Raw genomic sequence first — 22175 nt, forward strand, 5'->3', positions numbered from 1 at the left:
CTATGGTGAGAGGAGATCTGATGGTTCAGTGCATTATCATTGTTTCTATAGATCTTTTGTCCCTGAGTCACAGACCATTGACTCAGAAGTTACCTGCTTATAGATCTGATGTAAGTCCTCATGCAATTGGTTAGGGGCCAAGAGTAAAGCCATGCATTGGAATATTACCAGCCCCATGTACAGAGGCCCCTATTGCTCCTATTTCATCTGAGACTCTCAAGGAGAAACTTCCTTTACAAAGATGGTGGTGGGCAGGGCAGAGATCTCAACTACATGTCCAACACAAGTTCCTTGGCAGGAAAGTAAACATATAAGCGTTGGAGGAAATGAGGTTTGTAAAATCTACAAATTTAACATTTATTATGCAGAAATTTGTGTTTCTCTTTAGGAAATTTAACTTGGCATGAGCTGCCATTATTTCTCCCAGGAGGGGAGAAAATCTCACTACTTGAAGGTTAGTCTCTCTCAGTTGAAAATAACTTTCTGTGGTCAATTAAGGATTTAGTAAATTCTAAGATCCAGGTCCCTTTTAATACTCTGTAATGTTGTTGGTTTTGATCCTTTGTGTCTATGTTTAATGGGACCCTTATGTGACAAGACATCTGGTGTATTTGTTCCCTTTTGTTTTGTTGACATAGGTATTGAACATGACTGCTACAGAGATCTTGGCCATCTCTTCAACCTGCTTAGGGCCTTTTAGCTTTGGCTGTCATTTTCTCTTTACCATGATCCATGGACCTCTGCTTGTTGCTCTCAACCTCTGCATTGGAATTCCCTTCATCCAGCACCCAGGCTATCTCCTAGCAGACATACTCATCCTTAATTGTCAGCTGCTTTTCCTGCTTATCTCAAGGGGCTTTCTTTATCCTCACATCCTGCTGCAGCCAAGAGACATCAAGGCTTCAGTACCACTGCAGACTCACTTTACCTAAACATACCCCATCACTGTTCACCTTCGGCTGCTCTGAGCAGTGGTTGCTCTTTTGTGATGAAATGAGATTCAAACTTCCTCCATTCTGACATTCCAAAACCTCAATCCCAGTGTTCTTACTAGTACAGTGATTAAATAAGTGTATTATTTAGGTTTCTTGAACGGCATGAAAAATGTATGTGAAATGCCTAAAAGTGATAGAGAGTTGCTGCCTAAAATTGAGTACTAGTACTAATCTTCTAGGTCACCTAAAGCTTGAAAGCAGTACTTAGTTTTCAGTGAGTATCTCTGGGGTATCTGTGTTAATCTATGAATAATTCCATGGCATAAATACTAAATATAATACTTTCCAAAATATTTCCTTAGGAATTTTGTTAAGCAATTATACCCGATGAATGTTGTCATTTTCTTTTAGATGTTATATTTGAGGTTATTTATCAATATATCATTTTGAAGTTATCTTGGAACTATGGACTTAATTAGACCAAAGAGACCTAGAAAGACAGTGAAAAGGGTAAGAAAACCATTATCTATCTATTTCTCAGAGCAGAACTTGGTTTTTGAATGTTATCAGTGAAAGAACATTAATGCTGGTTAATTAAGACTTTAAGAAAGAAAGAATGTACAAGGATCAGGGCCAGCAGGTGGTGTGGTAGTTAAGGGTATTGGACTCCCACATGGCCGACTGTGGTTTGAGTCCTAGACCTGGCAGCTTGATTTCTTTTTCACTTTCTCTCTCTCTCTCAATCTGGTCAAATTAAAATAAATATATATCATTTTGAAGTTATCTTGGAACTATGGACTTAATTAGACCAAAGAGACCTAGAAAGACAGTGAAAAGGGTAAGAAAACCATTATCTATCTATTTCTCAGAGCAGAACTTGGTTTTTGAATGTTATCAGTGAAAGAACATTAATGCTGGTTAATTAAGACTTTAAGAAAGAAAGAATGTACAAGGATCAGGGCCAGCAGGTGGTGTGGTAGTTAAGGGTATTGGACTCCCACATGGCCGACTGTGGTTTGAGTCCTAGACCTGGCAGCTTGATTTCTTTTTCACTTTCTCTCTCTCTCTCAATCTGGTCAAATTAAAATAAATAAATAAAGTAAAATAAAATAATAATTTTTTTTTAAAAAAAGTCTGTACAAGTATTCTTTTTGTTAAGACTTGAGTCAAAGTTGGCAGTGGGAAGAATTGAACTGTAGGAAAACTAATGCATATTAGTCTATCATCAGTCAAGAGGAAAAAATTCTGTCAGGTATTGTCTCTCTCGGCTGCATTCTATCTAGTAGGAGAGAAAAAGACAAAACAAAACGATAAATACAAAAACAGAGACCAAAATCACTCAGTGTGCACAAAGTTGATATGATTTGAATGGAGTCAAAAACTCATAATTATTTCCACCATGCTGTTTTTCCTTCAGGAAAGAAATGAGATAAAATGGCAAAGGAGATAATTAATTTATCAAAATGGGGGGGGGAACTAGGAAGAGAAAAGAAAGCATACTTTAGGCTGTGTTTTAAATATTCACATGTTGATGTTAGATATTGTAGAAATGTGGCTTTAGTGGTGGAAAAAGTTAGGAATATATTTAAATGATGGGAGTATATTGTGTTATCTTAAATCCACATGGAAACTTTCACTCTGGAAATTGTTTACTAAACAGTAAACTCTGTAGAGTTTTTGAGAGCCTTCACAATAGCTTTCACAGTAATAAAGAATATTATATTCCTTAATTTTCTAATTGTCAGAGGGAATGTACACATGTGTGGTTATGTGCCCCCTTAAGGAACATGATCCTGCCATGATCGGTTTTCCTCCAGTTCTCTATTCTGCCAGTATTTGGGGCACACCCATACCTGGGGCCTGGTATTCTAACTCATTTCCTATGTGGTATCCTCCTCCTTATGCAAAGCACTTAACCACTGTACTACTAGGCAGGCCCACGAATATTGTAGTTATAAAATCAGAAGCAAGAGCTCGTTCTTTTGGTGGATTTATATAATAATATCAATTCACTTTTACTACTAAAGGAAACATTTTAATTGTGGTTTTACAAATAAAGTAGCTCATCCAAAAATTCACACTGGAGCTCTAGACTTATGTCTTCACTTCATTTAATTAAATATGTGAATTAGGTCTTGCTTTTATTTTTGTTTCGTATGTATTTTAATATCTTAGAAAGAATTTGAGAGAATTTGATGTGAGCAGAGATGCAGAAACTCAAAATAAATTGCTTATTTTGGTTTATTATCCATACATGTTTTATAGTGCCTAGTAATGTGACTGGAATGCATAGGTAGTGATTTAATAAATGACATTACCTATAGTATATGAATACAGATTGTACATCTGAACTAACCCCCTCCCCCCATTATGAAGCATATTGTATTTCCCCATATCACAGGAAGGAGTTAGACTTCATAGAGAAAGGAACAAAGTATTAATAGTAGAAAATACAAGTACATATCACACCAATTAGCTCTATTGGTTTTACTGCAAAGAATTTAATATCCTGATCAATTAAAGGAAGTCGAGGTTTATCTATTTGTACCCCAAATCAATTATTCTATTCAAAAATTCATGTTCCTGAATCTCTTCTTAGGCTGGAATGAGAGAGCTTTGCATTGGAGGGCATCCTTTATGGGTAACTTGGATCTTTAAACAGGACTCAATAATTCACTCCTCAGCAGAAACCATAAACAATCCAGTAATACTCAGGAATCCTGAAAGAAACAAAATAGGAGAATTTGATATCACTAAATTAATTTGCCTATAATAGTTTGAACAAAAACCTACAAGGTTAAAGTTCAAATGATTATGGACAGAACCTCGGAATCTGAGTAAATCAATACTTTTGAAGGGTACAAATTTGAAATAAATATTTTAAAATATTCATTTCCTTCTAATCAGTTAAATTAAAAAATTTAAGTCCACGTAAAACTATTTTGTTCTGCGATAAAGTTTAGCCTCTCTGTCTATTTGAATCCGACGTTCACCAGCAGCATCTTGCTCAGCTGGTAGCAGGCTGTGGAACCTGTTGCTAGTGAAGCAGAACGTTGGAGTTGTGCCAGGGAAAAGCAGGGTTGAACTGGTTCCTGTATGTGCCTGGATTCACTTCTCATAAGACAGTAGAAACCTGCCAGGTCCTGGCTTTCAAAGATGGTTCAGTCATGCATAAGCACCCCGTCTGTTGGGTGCATAAGGGATTTCCTTCTCTGCTCAGCCCTCCAGCCCCAAACACTGCCACTGCTGCCCTGCCCCCTTCCCTTAATCTTCCTCTCCTGCTGGGAGTGTACAGGCTGTAAACCAGGTGCAGCTGATGCCACTCTAGGGAAATCCTTCCACAGACGCGGAGGTGAGCCAGAAAGTAGTTGTATTTTTCTTGTGCTACCAAGCTTGATTTCAGTATAGTTTGATTCTGTGATTAAGAAAAAAACAAAACAAAGTAATTACTGTGAATAAAAAATAAATACACCATTACAGCTTTAATCAAAACTTTAACGTAGACTTCAATGACTTTCAACTCTTCTGTACAGGATTTTTCTCTGGTGCTTCCTGTGTTACCAGATGAACCTTCACAGGAGTTTCATATTTTTTCTCACCGACTGTGTCTACAGGAGGTTTAGCAGCGTACACTTCAGCCTCCTTGGGTTCAGAAAGGGAAAACAATGTGTAGTCTCTCTCAATACTTTCCCTGTTTTATGATCCTTCGCCCAGCTTTGCTCATCACACCCATCCTTCATGGCTCAGGCTCCAATTCTCTTTGTGTTTTATAGCATGGCTGCCCATTTTCTTCAAATGCTGCTGCTGATTAATACCAGGTTTGGAGAGGGCATATAGGGGTGTAGTTTCAAATTTCAAATTGCACATACCAACAATGATGGTACAAAATATTTTACTATCTGTTCACATCATTGACTATTTTAACACGTTGATAGTCTCATAGTCAATTTATATTTACGTATACTTTTTCCTGATATACCTAAACTTCAAAAAGATTGAAATGAAGAAAGGAAAGGGTAGGTCTTTCTAGTCAATTGTTTATAGTTTTAAAATATATTCTAATGGAAATGTAACCAAAATATGAGCTAAATTACAATTCTTTTTAATAATTTTTCTTTCTCTTCACACAGATTTATGAGAAATACCAAGATTTGTATACTGTGGAACCAAACAATGCACGGCAGCTGGTGGAAATCGCAGCTGGGGATATTGAGAAACTTCTAAGTAACCGATCGAAAGCCTTGGTGGTGAGTCGGATCTGCTTATTTTATTATTGCCCATAACTTATTATCTCTTTTTTATTTGGAGGTTTTCTTTGGTCTGCATTCTTTCCCTTGGTAACTTGTGTTCATCTAACGTGTTCATAAAAGATGAGATATTATGATCTCATTGTGAATTCAAAATAATAACTTATTTCTAATTACTAGTTTATTTATCATATCACTATTACTTTTACAACACATTGGACTGTTAGACAATTTATATATATGTTTGTTTATACATATATGTAAGTGATGATGCATAATAAAAAATGAACGTGTTTAAATAAATCTATCATACAACATAAAGTTCATGAATATTGCCATTACCCTAAACTGTAGTACTCTCCTGTCCCTCTGGCCTTACTACCAGAGGTAGCCAATGTGTTAGATATTTGACTAATTATGTCTTTGCTTTTTAAAAATAGCTGTAACTCACATAAATAACTTGCTAAACAAGAATTTTTTAGTTTGCTTATTTTTGAGTTAGTTAAAATTGCAACATACTGTATGTACTCTTCAGCAACTAGTTTTCCTCCAACTTTATGTTTGAGTGGTTCATTTGTAAATTTGCACTTAGCTTAAATTTATTTTATTCACAGTTAAATAATGTGAGGGTGTATCTCAATGTAGTCATATTTTTGTTGGTAACTATTTGGATGGTTTCAAGATGGATGCTGCTGTGAATAGTGGTGTTGAGCTTTCTTGAACAAGTCTTGTGAAACACATATGCAAGAATATCTGTAGGGTCAGTACAGAATAGCAGAACTGTTTGATTGTAAGGAATTCATGAAGTCAGTTTTACTAAAGTATGGCAATTGTTTTACAAAGTAGTTGCATTCATTTAGACTCATGTACCTGAGTACATGAGTCCCCTTTGGTCTGTATTCTGTCCAACATTTGGAAATGTCAGATTTCATAATTATTGTTATTAATGAGAAAGATATCCTGTTATATAGTCAAACATCATTCTTGTTTCCTCTTCAATGAAATTTCTGTTTATATCTCTTGCATATTTTAATTTTTTAAATTGACCTGTAAGTTATGTATTCTTGGTGGTAATTCATTTTATTTTACTTTTTGAGAGGGATATTTTACTATAGGGTGCGTGTACTCACTGTAGAGAAGGAGATAGACTGAGAAGCAGAAAACAAGAAATCATCCCCCCAGGGGAGGTGGTCATGCTGCAATTCCTTCCCCTCCATTCTCCTCTTGGGATTTCAGGCACACACACCCAACATGAGTTTTAAGCTGCCGGGTCCAGGACTCGAACTGTAGTCAACTACATGGGAGTCCAGCAATGTAAACATTATGCCATCTGCTAGACCCAGAGGTAATTGATTTTTTTTTTGAGAGGTTTTTGCTATAGGGCGTGTGTGCTCGCTGGAAAGAGAGAAAGAGACAGAGAGATAGAAAGTGAGAAATCACCCCCCACCCAGGGGGGATGGCCACACCACTATCCCTTCTCCTCCATTCTCCTCTCGGGATCTTGGGCATACACGCACATGCACCCGGCGTGAGTTTAAGCCATCGGGTCCAAGACTTGAACCGCAGTCAACTACATGGGAATCCAACAACATAGCCATTATACTAACTGCTGGTCCCAGAGGTAATTGATTTTAAATGCATGTAATGCAGATATCTTTTTCCAGTTTGTTGCTTGCCCATTATATTTATCGTATATATTTTGATAAGTTCTTATTTTTACTGCAAAGTCAACTTTTCTTTTAATTATTAGTATTCTGAGGTGTTTTGTTTAAGAAATTATTTTCTGCTCTGAGGTTATTCATATGATATTTTAATGTAAATGGTTTTCAGTTTTGTTCATCACATTTAAGTAGTTAATCCACGTGCAACTAATACTAGCATATAATTTTAGGCTGTATTTCAAATTAATTTTTTTCTAATCAGTTCTTCCATGGCTATTTATTAAATAGTTTGGCTCCCCCCTCACACACACACATACAAAAGAGCTTCCATTTTCAAGCTAGATATTTGGTAGGCTAAGCCTTTTATCATATTTTGTTTCTGAAGGACCACACATATTTTTGAACTTTCATTTATTAATCAGTATTTTAAACTCAGCATATAATTATACAGAAAATCCACTACTGAGATTTTGATTGGCCTTATAACTGACACAGAACAAATTGAGAAGAATTGATATATTTATTGTATTTTATCATTCTAATAATGAACAAGATAATTTGTTCATTTAGCATGTTTTATTCCATTCAATAAAATTTTATAATTTATTCATAAAGTTTTTGTACATTTTTTTGTTACATATAATGTTGGAACACAAGTTTAGTTGCTTTATTCTATGGATCTCAGCACTGTTCCACTGGATCCAGGACTCAAACTCTGGTCAACAACGTGGGAGTCCAGCGACATAACCATTATACCATCTGCTGGCCCCAGCACTATTATTTGTATTGTCTCAGGACAATTTGAATTTCCTGTTTACTTACACAGTTCAGCTATTGAAAATTTATTTTATTTCTTTTTTTTCATGAGAGAGAAAAAGACAAGCTCTCTCAACAGGGTCTTATGCTACTATCCACTTTTAGCCTCTCCCAGCCAACCCAGAACATAGACACCTATGCATGTGGCTGCTGTGTACAGGGCAACCCAGGAACTGAACCCGAGTCTTCAATATGGCAGAGCATTGCACCACTTCTACACCATTGTGACTGGGCCCAGATTTTCAGCTTACTGTATTTTATGTGTATCTTGGCCCCTGGAAATTTCCCTTACTTTCTTAGGCACCTATAAATGGCTACATTATGTTTCTTAAAGTGTGCAAGATCCTATTTATTATAATTTAGTAAAAAGGACCTTTGAGGGACCAGCAGTTGGTGAAATGGCTATGTTGCTGGACTCCCATGTAGTCGACTGCAATTTGAGTCCTGGACCCAGTGGCTTAAACTCATGCCAGACACATGTGTGTGTGTGTCCAAGATCCTGAGAGGGGAATGGAGGAGAAGGGATTGCGACGTGGCCATCCCCCATGGGGGTGATTTCTCTTTCTGTCTCTGTCTTGCTTTGTCTTTCTGGTGAGCGCACGTACCCTATAGCAAAAACCTCTTCAAAAAAAAAAAAAAAAAAAAAAAAAGAAAGAAAAAGGACCTTTGAAATACTTGGTATACTAAATTGCTGGAAGTGAAAATATTTAATTAAAAAATATATAATTAAAAAAGTATAATTGAGTAACCCATGGTAAAGTAAACTTTCATGACAAGAAAATTCAAAGAATTCTCAATTCTCTTTGGCTCGACTGCAATGGCACGGGGTATAAGGTACCACTATGTGATACTGGAGCACTATGGTACGCTGTAGGTTCAGTTCCCAGGTCGACCTAAATATGGCACACCTGTGATCCTGTCCCTGGTAGGCTTGTGGGAGGGGGAGAATAATGGCATGGTAGGACCCTTTTGAGCTTGCTTGACTTTCTCAGTCTCTTTATCATAAAATAAGTAAACTTTTAAGAAAGCATTATAATCTTCAATTTTGAAAATAGGAATACCATTTTTAAACATTCAAAGATGTAAATGTTTGCAATAAAACCTTACCTAATAAAAGTATATGTTTGTTGCTTAAGGGATTAGTACTCTGATGACAACCAAAACTGTTCTATTTATATTAATTTTCTCAGCTTACAGTTTTCCACTGTATGTAGGAAGAAGATAATTGGACATAAAAGGCCCTTGGAAAAGGTTGTTGAATGAAATCGTTTGTATCTTCCCTTAATTAGATTAAAATAAGCCTATTGAGATTGTCCTTTTTTTATTTGTCATTTGGAATAGATGCTCAAGACACCTGGCGTATTATTTGAATCCTGTGGGGGATCAGTTACCATCACAAGTGTGCGATGACAAAATACAGAAGACACAATGGCTAATTAAATGTAGAATTAGTTGGATTTTATGTCAGGGAGAAAGATTCATGTTTGTTTTCAAAGTAAATTCTTTATTTAACTTCATTGATTCTACAAAAATGGAAAACACATTATTTAGAAGAGAAATATTTTGAGGATAATTGAAAAACAGGTGCTGCATTATATTGTAAATGAATGCAAGGTGGAATTATTCATTGCTGCCTATTTTTGCTATAAGCTTATACTCGGAGAAATCTGGATTGAAGGAGCTTTAATTGATCTGTGTGGAGTACCTTATAATTTGATAGGTAAATATAGTAGAAAAAAGTCTAGAGTATTCGAATCTGAGATATATGATAAATTTTTATACTATTTAGACTTTATTGAGTGCCTACTAAGTAGCATTATCTAATGAATTCTCACAGTAAGTCTAGACACCACTGTTAGTCTCTTTTTACAATGAGGGAAGTGGATCTTAGAGAGTCTCTAGGATTTGCCCAAAGAAATGTGTCTAGTAAGTAATTATGCCATTGCTTCTCAGTCTTTAAGTGCATACAGATCACTGTGCATTTTGTTAAAACCAGCGATACTACATTTCTTTTTTTTTTTTTTTTTGGAGAGGTTTTTGCAATAGGGCGCGTGTGCGCTCACCAGACAGAGAGAGACAGAGAGACAGAAAGTGAGAAATCACCCTCCAGGGGGGATGGCCATGCCACAATCCCTTCTCCTCCATTCTCCTCTCAGGATCTTGGGCATGCACACACACGCGCCCGGCGCATGTCAAAGACTCCAATCACGGTCGACTAGTGGGAGTCCAGCGACATAGCCATTACGCTAACTGCTGGTCCCGGCGATACTACATTTCTGATAAGCTCCCAGGGGATGCTGGTGTATCTGGTACAAAGATCATGTTTTGAACAGCAAGAATGTGAGAGGATTCAAGTTCAGATGTGTCAGATTTCAAAATCGCACTTCTTACTTGTTACACACTTACTTGGGCCTGAGGAAGTATGTAATAAGCACAAGGAAGAAATGATTGCCAGGGAGTAGTCTGTAGACTGCTGTTTATCTTGATTGATCAAGAACTGGATGTTCTAGGGGCCGGCAAGTGGCATGGTGATGAAGGGTGCTGGACTGCCACATGGCCAATCGTGGTTCAAGTCCCGGACCTGGTAGCTTGCTTTCTCACTTTCCCTCTACTCTCTCTCGCTCTTTCTGTCTCTCTCTGGTCAAATTAAAATAAATAAATAAATAAGTAAATAAAGTTAAAAAAAATTTCCAAAAAAATTTTAGGTGTTCTAGTTAGTAGAATATTGTGGAAGGCTATGCAGTTTTCAGTAACTTCTACATTGATTAACCTATTCCAAAAAAAGGTTTCAATATGAAATAAAATATATGATATTAAAATTTTCAGTTTGAAAAGTTTAAAAACCTTCACTATTCTCGGGAACCAGCAGTTAGCGTAATGGCTATGTCGCTGGATTCCCACGTAGTCGACCGCGGTTCGCGTCCCAGACCCGGTGGCTTAAAACTCACGCCGAGCACGTGTGCGTGCATGCCCAGGATCCCAAGAGGAGAATGGAGGAGAAGGGATTGCAGCGTGACCATCCCCCCGGGGGGTGATTTCTCGCTTTCTGTCTCTATGTCTCTCTCTGCCTGTCTGGCGAGCGCATGCGCCCTATAGCGAAAAACCTCTCAAGAAAAAAAAAAACAAAATAAAAACCTTCACTATTCTTTAGTATCAGCCAGAAATACAGACAGGGAGATAGAGAATGGGAAAAATGAGAAGCACCCCTCATGAAGAACAGTTGTACAATCCTTTGTCTTCCATTTCTTCTTTTGGGATTTTGGGCATGAGTGCACAGGTGCCTAGCATGTTTCTCAAGTTGCAGGGTCCGGGATTCAAACTGTGCAGTTGAATCCAGGTGCCCTAACCACCATGCCATGAGCTGGCCCATGAATTTAAAATTAAGTTTTATCTATTGAGTTTTACCCAGATTAAATATTTTAATTGATTGAGACCATTTTCAGGATAAAAAAAATCTTTTATGCACAATAGTGGATGGAAAACTTATGGAACCTATAAGGCATAATGTTGTATTCAAATATGATTAATAGACAAGCCAACTCCAGGGTAATTTAAATTTTCTTTTCCTTATGTAACAGGACATTTTCAGGTAGGCAGCTTAAGATATTTCTAGAAGTTGTATTTTCTTAGTTCTGTGTCAATCTCGCTAGACACTCCCTAGTTGTGAAGAGAGATAAGAGGTAGTTTTCAACTGGGCCATCGCCACTCTGAACAAAACTGCATATACTTAATTAAAATGTACATCCCACCATTTGGTGTCTATGCCAAGACTTTATCAAGATTAATGTGAATTTTAAGAAAAAGATTCTAAAGAAAATTTATCTTGAAGAAGCAGAGGAGAGAAAGGAAACTTTGCTTTCTGTTGCCTTCTTAAATATATAGTTCTACACCTTATATAGTGGTTACATTCATAATCAAGTCAGTTTTCTCTAACAAAGCTTGGCACAATATGAATGGTAGTAGAATGGAAACAATATTGAATCCATCCAGGGTTGAAGATTGATGGATAAGTGTTTTAATCATCAAGGCTATTTAGTAAGTTACCAATAGTTGAAATATTTGAACCCATAAACCATGTTAGGTAGAGTCAGATGATGGTCAAGAATTAATAGTTCAAGAATAGACATTTTTGTGTAAAGTATAAGTTTATAGGAAACAGTGGGAAAACAAATTGTAGACATGGATAGAAATGTAAGAAATCAAGTATTCTGGGAAATAACAAGATAGAGGAATAAGTGAAATAAGCTGGTCATGTAAATAGAGAAGAGTTGCAAGTTTTGGGAGTTTTATTAAGAAAATGATTAGCATTCAGTGAATTTCAGCCATCATCTAGACACTTTGCTAGGCTCTTTTCATACATTTCTAAAACATTTAGTATTCTGCAAAGTAGGTATAATTGTCCTCATTTTATGGATGAGAAAGTGAAAACTCAGCAAATTTCCATTATTTGCCCAATTTTACACAGCTAGTAAAGCATTCAAACCTACTTGTATATAGCTATAAAAGTTCTTGGTGTTCACTTGTGTACCGTTATTAGTTTAAAAACTCACATTGACTCATTTAATCTTCACAGTACATCAGTTGAAAGTGAGATGAACTGATTTCAACAAATCATTCTCTGAGTGAGAGATTTTGACTGGAAGACTTGCATTTAGATTATCACCTCATGACAGCTCAGTAATCTTAGTCAATCTGTCATTTGTTCAGTCAAAGCACTTGGAATTAAGAAAGCCATGCTAATAATGCTTCAATAGGATCTCATATTACTTTTATATTTTTTATTTTATTTATTTATTTATTTATTTATTTGAGAGGTTTTTCCTGTAGGGTGCGTGAGCTTTCCAGAGAGACAGAAAGCGAGAAATCATCCCCTAGGGGGGATGACCATGCTGCAATCCCTTCTCCTCCATTTTCCTCTTGGGATCTTGGACACGCACGCACATGTGCCCGGCATGAGTTTAAGCCACTGGGTTCGGGACTTAAACTGTGGTAGACTACATGAGAGTTCAGCGACATAGCCATTACGCTAACTACTGATTCCTGTATTTAAGTTTTTTAAAGGCAACATCTTCATCTATTTTATTTGTCCTACAGCATCTAATAGCACTTACCTAAGAGCAAGATTTAGTAGTTTACCTACCAAGGAAAATACAGACATAACCTGATGAGTGTCTTTCTACTTACTATTTCCCAGTAAAATGCCTCTTGGTTTTTGAACTTCAGTCTTCACAGACCAGACAGATCACTCAATAAATTGTTTTTGTTTCTTTTGTTGTTGTTATTTGTTATTTTTGCTGATGCTTTTAAGGCAACTATTTACATTTACATCCTCCAAACTCAATATTTTTAGTAATATACGTGAGCAGAGTCTTGATTCATATTCCAAATGCAATTAGCATACTGTCAGAATCATGTAGAGATGCTTTCAAGTGTAGGCCAGTGCCAACCAAAGAGAGAGTCATGCTTTCTGCTGGCATTAAGAGGCCAATTGAAGGCGCTGCCAGTGGTATGGAGGTTAAGGTGCTGGATTGCCACATGGCCAACTGCATTGTTTAAGTCCCAGACCTGACAGCTTGAAAATCATGGTGGGTACCTGTGCATGCATGCCCCAAATCTCAAGAGCAGACTGGAGGAGAAGGGACTGTAGCATGGCCATTTCCTTGGGGGGTGATTTCTCACTGTCCTTCTCTTTCTGTCTCTATCTTTCTCTCTGGTGAGCACATGCATCCTATAGCAAAAACAACAAACAAACAAACAAAAAGAGGGTAAGTAAGGCCTGCAAATACTTGACTATTGACAATCCCATTTATTGTTTGATCAGGAAGGGATTTTTGTACAGTCTAATGCATGGTTTATTACATTTCTCAATACACTTTGGTATTTGACAAGTGCCTATTTTACTTGGTTTTTTTTTTTTTTTTAAGGCTTGTAAAGTTGTTTTTAAAAAGTTGGTCAGGTACTTGGACTGATACGCATTTTTAAAATTTAAAATAATAAGCTATCAAAAATTTCACTCAGAACATCAGATTTTTTTCTCTTTATTTCTTATATTGCATTAAAATAAATTTATTTACCTCATCCATATCAGAGAGAGGAAAAGGATCCTGAGGCTGTGATCCATCTCCAATCTTAGCCGGTCTGAGATGAGCACACACACATACTTTCTAGTGGCATGCTCAGGAACGCGCTGGGCGTTGAACTCCAGATTTTCCTTTCTTTCTTTCTTTTCTTTTTCTTTTTCTCTTTCTATCTTTCTTTTCTACTTTCAGTTTTGTTATAGGGCATATGCACTCATCAGAGAGAGAAAGACAAAGATAGAAAGAAGAAGTCATCTCCCCAGCAGGTGGTCACGCTACAATCCCTTCTCTTTCATTTTCCCCTTGGAATTTCTGGCAGGTGCATGCACACATGTACATGCACACACATACACGCACATGCACGTGCACACACACACCTGGCATGTTCATCTGGGACTCAAACTGCACAGCCAGCCATGTGGACTCCGTCTGCCCTAACCACCATGCCACTGGCTGGCTTGCCAGGGTGTTTACCATGTAAATCCAGTTGTGTCATCATTGCTCCACTGCTGAGACCCAGAAAGGCAGACTGTTTCGGAAATGGATTACTGGCTTAAATGGAATATGACTACATTTCTAGGTACCATTTGCTAATGTGTTAAATGGAAAGCTCCAGAGGCAATACCATGTTTCCTCTGTTTGGACATACTCTAGCAACATTACAATGGATTTTAGCAACATTATAATGGATTTTTAAATCTAAAGAAATTATAGTGATGGGAATTAGAAACTAAATGGAAGGAATGCTAAATCACTAAGTGTTGTGTTTAGGACTTGAGTTATGCTAAGAAGGAAATACATCCACGTACCTGTAAATGTGTGGCTATGTTATCATGCTCAGTATTTTAATTTTTATAACATTTTGTTCTGATTGAAAGATTGGTTTCCAGTGAACTGTTTTAAGACAAAACTTTGTTTTAAATTGCTCAGTGCAAGAGAATGCATTCTCCTTCCCCTATTCCACGAAGTAATGTCAGCACTGAATGACTTTTTGAAAAAGGTACTTTTGAAAAAAAATGATAGTTATCAAATACACTTTTAGGATAGAAAGCTCAATTAATGAAATAGTGCACCTGATTCTTTTTTTTTTTTTTTTTGAAGAAGTTTTTGCTATAGGGCATGTGCGCTCGCCAGACAGATAGAGAGAGACAGAGAGACAGAAAGTGAGAAATCCCCCTCACCAGGGGGGGATGGTGACGCCACAACCCCTTCTCCTCCATTCTCTTCTCAGGATCTTGTGCACGCACGCCCACGCGCCCGGCATGAGTTTTAAGCCACAGGGTCTGGGATGCGAACCGCTGTCGACTACATTGGGAGTCCAGCGACATAGCCATTACGCGAACTGCTGGTCCCAAGTGCACCTGATTCTTTAATGGCTGGCTGAGACAAGGAGAAATTAGACATAACAGCAATGGACTCTTTCTATTAAAAGAAATCTCTTTTGGAAGTGTGATTCTCATAGTCTTAAGGTGGATTTAAGATCAGAAAATAATATCCAAAGTATTAGCAAGAGTTTCACTGTATTGACAATTTGGCAAAGATAATGTTTGTTTTGATAATGGAAAACTTGCAAAAATTAGGACAAGGGAAGTGTTAGGTTTGCTATCTACACTGAATAAAATGTCAAGAAAGAACTATTAACTATTGGTGAAGCAATTTGCAAAGCCTACATAGGAAGGACCCTCATAATTTGTAGGACATTGTATAAAATGTAAATGTAAAGCCTCATTAAAAACTAATTAGGCATTTCACAATAGCCGTGGCATAGAATTTACCCAAGTGCAGAGTCCATCCATGTGTGTAGCTCCTTCAGACTGCACAGTCCCCAACCTTGAAGCTGGCCAGACCTCACATAGGTGTAGTGTCAAAGCTGAAAATGGGAATGGGAACTTTGATTTACTCATATTGTACTCTATGATGATAGAGGTCCTAGTGACTTGGAAGTCTATAAAATCTTTGATGATGGTTGAAAGATCATCTCAAAGTGAGACCAAACCAAAACAAAACAAATCACCGAACCCCATTTGTTTCTATAAATTAGCAAACTTGTCTCAAAAGAAATGCCCTGATCTGAATGTGCTAGTTTTAGTTAATAGTGCCTTTCTTGAAAATCGATATCAAGAAACAGTGCCAGGACCAGCAGTTAGAGTAATGGCTATGTCGCTGAACTCCTATGTAGTCGACCTCGGTTCAAGTCCTGGACCCGGTGGCTTAAATTCACACTGAGCGCGTGTGCGTGCATGCCCAAGATCCTGAGAGGAGAATGGAGGAGAAGGGATTGTGGTGTGGCCATCCCCCCTAGGGGGTGATTTCTCGCTTTCTGTCTCTCTGTCTCTGTCTGTCTTTCTGGCGAGCACACACGCCCTATAGCAAAAACCTCTCAAAAAAAAAAAAAAAAGAGAAACGGTGCCAGTTCAAGGCCACACCCTTTGATTCACGTAATAGACTCTTGAAGTAGAACCTTACAGTATCCCATAAATTTGGAGACAATCTAATCAAACACTGTTTACTAATATTAAACTCCATTTGGCCATTTGTGGAGTTGAATTCGAGGCATGTCCTGATTCTGAAATGTTGTTAACTTAATTTTTTAAAAGTTATTTATTTCTTCTATGAGAGAGAGAAAGAGACAGATAGACAGACAGCAGCAGCCAGCTCCTCCATGATCCATCCTCAGTCTCAGGTGGCTGAAATCATGGACATGTTTGTGCACGTGCCAGCATGCACAGGGTGGTTCCAGATGCAAACTGAAGATCCTTGCCATGAGGTCCAGTTGTGTTACCATTGTGTTACCATCTGACCCCATATTAACTTCATTTTGTATTTGCTGATACTCAGATTTCTTTCCTAATTTTCTCCTTATCATTCTCTGCAGAATTACATAAACTCTACAAACCTTCCTCTGTGAATTCATTTTCTAACTGTTACTGAGTAACATGAAAGTAGAAATGATTTGTGAGATGTCCAGGACCATACTGGGTTTTTATACGTGGGAGTTATTTTGCATCTATTCTCTACAACTTGTAAAATTAAAAACTATACCTGAAAAATAAATTGTGTGTGCTTTCCTTAAAATTCCATGGCACAGGGTCTGTCAGGTGGCATGGTAATTAAGTCAACACTGGCTGGCCATGGTTTGAGTCCTGGACCTGGTGGCTTGTTTTGTCACTTTCCATCTCTTTGTCTCTCTCTGGTCAAATTAAAATATAATAAAAACAATTAAAATGAAATAAATAAATAATTCTAAAAATAAAAATTCCCTGACAGTTTACCATTGGAATGATGGAATGATCTGTTAGCTTAAAGTATCATAGAATCATAAATTTTGGAAGAATTTAAGGAATTCACTTTTCTGGCCTTTTCTTAGGAAGGGAATGTCTGAACTACCAAGCTTAAAGAGTTGGCTATTCTTTTTTTCAAATACTTTTAGTGATTAAGCTTCCATAACTGAAAAATTTCATTTTTGTTGCTTATTTTGGCATTTTAAGAAATTATTTCTAACATTCATGTTCTTGTCTAATTTAAACTTGTTTTATTTTCTGTCCCCTGTATGTATTAAAATTGATTGGCATTCTACTTGGTAGGATATTTCATTGTGTGTGTGTGTGTGTGTGTGTGTGTGTGTGTGTGTGGAGGTATTAGAATGGTAGAGCTGTCATCAACTCATCATAGCTTAGTGTTCTTGGCAAATAAAGATGGCTCTCAGTTGTTGAGCCAAATTTTTTAAAAGTTATTTATTTCTTCTATGAGAGAGAGAAAGAGACAGATAGACAGACAGCAGCAGCCAGCTCCTCCATGATCCATCCTCAGTCTCAGGTGGCTGAAATCATGGACATGTTTGTGCACGTGCCAGCATGCACAGGGTGGTTCCAGATGCAAACTGAAGATCCTTGCCATGAGGTCCAGTTGTGTTACCATTGTGTTACCATCTGACCCCATATTAACTTCATTTTGTATTTGCTGATACTCAGATTTCTTTCCTAATTTTCTCCTTATCATTCTCTGCAGAATTACATAAACTCTACAAACCTTCCTCTGTGAATTCATTTTCTAACTGTTACTGAGTAACATGAAAGTAGAAATGATTTGTGAGATGTCCAGGACCATACTGGGTTTTTATACGTGGGAGTTATTTTGCATCTATTCTCTACAACTTGTAAAATTAAAAACTATACCTGAAAAATAAATTGTGTGTGCTTTCCTTAAAATTCCATGGCACAGGGTCTGTCAGGTGGCATGGTAATTAAGTCAACACTGGCTGGCCATGGTTTGAGTCCTGGACCTGGTGGCTTGTTTTGTCACTTTCCATCTCTTTGTCTCTCTCTGGTCAAATTAAAATATAATAAAAACAATTAAAATGAAATAAATAAATAATTCTAAAAATAAAAATTCCCTGACAGTTTACCATTGGAATGATGGAATGATCTGTTAGCTTAAAGTATCATAGAATCATAAATTTTGGAAGAATTTAAGGAATTCACTTTTCTGGCCTTTTCTTAGGAAGGGAATGTCTGAACTACCAAGCTTAAAGAGTTGGCTATTCTTTTTTTCAAATACTTTTAGTGATTAAGCTTCCATAACTGCAAAATTTCATTTTTGTTGCTTATTTTGGCATTTTAAGAAATTATTTCTAACATTCATGTTCTTGTCTAATTTAAACTTGTTTTATTTTCTGTCCCCTGTATGTATTAAAATTGATTGGCATTCTACTTGGTAGGATATTTCATTGTGTGTGTGTGTGTGTGTGTGTGTGTGTGTGTGTGTGTGTGTGGAGGTATTAGAATGGTAGAGCTGTCATCAACTCATCATAGCTTAGTGTTCTTGGCAAATAAAGATGGCTCTCAGTTGTTGAGCCATGATTACTGCCAGACATTGTGTTAGATGCGTTATACACTTTATTAAAATTAAGTTTTAGAACAACTTTATGAAGTAGCAGTATTATTGTCTAGACCAGACACAATCTTCTTGCAATCTGTGTGATCTTTTGTAACATAAGGAAGCCAAGCCATCCAACTCTTAAGTGTCAGATGGAGAAGTATTATTTCTTAATTGCTAGAGGGTGTGTGCACTTGTTGGAGAATGAAAGAGCGTAAGTACCCCTCTTGGCTTGGTCACACCATGATCTTATTTCCTTCATTTCTCCGTTGTGTCAGGATTATGGGCATACATGCGCAGTGTGTTTTTAAAGACACCCAAACTGAGATTCAATCCACAGTCAGCCACATGGGATTTGGCTCCCCTTACACAGGGTCTACTCTGCTGTGCTGTGGGTAGAACCAGGTGGAGGAGTCTTAAACTTGAGTAACCCTGACTTCGCTTTGTGCTTTTCAACAATGTGCTATAACTCTATAACTGAAGGAAAGCCTATTCTTTTTAATTTTCCAAATAGACATATATTCCCTTCATTTTTAAATTTTATACTAACTTCTGGAAAATATCAGATATTCATAAATAATTTTTTTAAAAACATATTTTTTAAAAACATAGAGACTAGACTAAAAGGTTGTGAGAACTGTGACAAAGCAAAGCATAACTAAGGTAATAATTTACTGTTTATGGATGATCAAGTTATGGCAAAAACCATTTTATGTGGGTTGCAGGTTAGATAATACTGAATGTATGTTAGACGATTCTGATGTATATACACTTGTTTATTAATATGCGAATGTATCTTTGTTGCAAGTAATTTAAACAATACAAAATGTGGTATAAGATGAAAATCAAAATTCTCTAAGATTTTACCATCCAGAGAAAAACTACCTTTTAAAGTTCAGTGACTATGCATTTGTACAATTGTGTGTGTATGAAACTTACCAGTATTTCACAGAGATTTTTATGAGACTGTATATTAATTTATATAATCTTTTTGGAAGCATTATAGTGTTTTAGTATATGAATATATTGTTATTTAGTCAGTCTACCACTGATAGCATTTGGTTTCTCTATTTTTGATATAGATAGTCCAAATATTGTTGCTAGTACATCCTTACATATATGTAGGGTAATTTTTTATTATATTATTAAAATGAAGTCATTGAAGTGAATGGTTATGCCAAAAAACATATGGAGCATAGTTTATATTATTCTCTTAAGAAAATAGAAATCAGGCCAGCAGGTGGCATGGTGGCTAAGGGTGCTAGATTACCACAGGGCTGATGGCAGTTTGAGTCCTGGACCTGGTGGCTTGCTTTCTCAGTTTCCCTCTCTCTCTCACTCTGTCTCTGTCTGGTCAAATTTAAATAAATAAATAAATAAATAAATACATAAGTGAATAAAGTTAAATAAAATAATCCTTAAAAAGAAAAGAAAATAGAAATCTTTAATGCTTCCTTTCATTCCTTACCTCCATTTTATTTGTTTGTTTTTAAATAAGAGATCTTCTGATAGACTTATGTAGGCATGAGCAGGTTACATTTGGCCCAGTGAAATAAGTTAAATATGGCCCTGTAAATAGGACTTTATTCTTATGTTCTTGTATTAAGTTTATTTACTTAGTGCCTCATGGAGTGAGAGTAGTATATACACACACAGACATATATGTGTAAGCATGTATACATATATGTATATATACATATGTATACATATATGATATATGCATGAGTGTATATATGTGTGTATGTGTGTATTTATATATATATGGAGACACACACACACATATTTGTCAGAAAAGTCACAATGCATTTTTGCATAGAAAAACGTAGAAAAATATGTCATGACTTTTCCAACAATGATAGATAAATAGATAAACAGACAAACAGACAGACAGCACTCTGAACAAGGTCTTGATGCTGTGGTCCACTTTTGGCCTCAACCTGCCCCAGATCATGGGCACACATGTCCAGCATACTCAGGGAGATCTCTGGTCATGAACCGGCAACCTTCCCATGTGGGTCAGCCTCACAGAACATCATGTTTTACCACTGTACCACCATTAGGTCCCAGGAATTCATTTTAACTGATACATCTATTGTTAATTATTATAATGATGTCAAAAATGCATATTCTTCTTTACAGATTAATGCCTTTTGTTGGCAGCATAATCAGTTTGAAATTAATAGGCCGGTTGGGGCAAACATCTGTCTTCCAAATTTATTTATTTATTTATTTTTTCTTTCTTTCTTTTTCGTGTTTTTTTTTTTTTTTTTGCTGTAAGGCGCATGTGCTCACCAGACAGACAGAGAGAGACAGAGAGACAGAAAGCGAGAAATCACCGCCCCCAGGGGGGACGGCCACACCGCAATCCCTTCTCCTCCATTCTCCTCTTGGGATCTTGGGCATGCACACACACTTGCCCGGCTTGAGTTTTAAGCCACCAGGTCTGGGATGCAAACTGCGGTCGACTACATGCGAGTCCAGCGACATAGCCATTACACTAACTGCTGGTCCCTTCCAAATTTATTTTAAAAAATACTTCAGCCACAGAGTTGCAGTTAGTGATTACAGCTAACAGTTTATACATGCTATTGTGCATGTATTATCCCCGCCACAGGCAGCATGCTGACATGCCACGCTGTCATGAGCGTTCTTCCTGTCAGGAGTTCTTGCATTAGCTCAATGACACCATCAGCGCCCAGTTAGGAGCAAAGACAAAGTTGTCTCTTGATATCCAGGCCTTATTTTAAAAAGCTTGACTCCTCCTTCTCAGGTTAGTTTCTTCAGTTTGGCTCAGAACTCCTTACTCACCAGTTATAGCTACTCCTGTAAATGTTGGCCTATTGTCAACTAGTCACCTAGATCATTCACACTAAGAAATCCTAGACCTGCCAACCTAAAGGTCCAATAATAAATAATAATGACTCATTTTCTACAAGAAATTTTAGAGGGAATTTATTGCTCTGTGTATTTTTGCCTATGCCATTTTTTCCCAGCACAACAACATAATGTGGCCTCTTAAACAGGGAAATAATTAGATAAATCATCCAGGATGACGCTTATGTGTTCAGAACATTTTCCTAAAATGTAGATATTCAAATAGCTAGTTCTGCTCACAATTCATAGTAACAAGTTTGATTCTTCCAGAAATGTTTGTTTTCAATAAATCACTTTGTACATATCAACTTTTTCTTTCTCATAGACATTTTTAACTTAGAGATCAAAATAGATTAATACAATATATAATTTCTGATGTCTTTTTAGTAGCTTTACTGAGACTCGCTGATTATATTCATTGAAATGAAATTAATCCTCACAATTTCTCAGTTGAGAGTAATGATGTTTTTAGTGTAAATATGAAAGTATTTTTAAAATATCAAATATCTTACATAAGACCTTACAAGAAAAAGATGATAGCAATAACAATGATTTATTCATTGCTTACAATATACTAGAGACCATGCTAAGAATTTTATTTGCATTTTCTTATTTAACTTATTTAAACCTTACAGCATACTTCTACGCTAGGTATTAATATTGTATCTATAATTTTATGAAGATCTTTCC

At 36.7% G+C, this 22175-nt stretch overlaps 1 protein-coding gene across 2 annotated transcripts in view; it reads left to right on the top strand.

The window, feature by feature from the left end:
- Positions 1 to 22175, top strand: part of CACNA2D1 (calcium voltage-gated channel auxiliary subunit alpha2delta 1) — a 567237-nt gene that overhangs the window by 128700 nt on the left and 416362 nt on the right. For both annotated transcript variants that reach the window (XM_006155764.3, XM_006155766.3), the window contains exon 3: positions 5066 to 5182. In XM_006155764.3, the coding sequence (XP_006155826.1) occupies positions 5066 to 5182 (117 nt within the window). The remainder of the gene's footprint in view (positions 1 to 5065; positions 5183 to 22175) is intronic.

The sequence above is a fragment of the Tupaia chinensis genome, unplaced genomic scaffold (genome assembly GCF_000334495.1).
Source record: "Tupaia chinensis unplaced genomic scaffold, TupChi_1.0 Scaffold000466_1, whole genome shotgun sequence".
Lineage (NCBI taxonomy): Eukaryota > Metazoa > Chordata > Mammalia > Scandentia > Tupaiidae > Tupaia > Tupaia belangeri.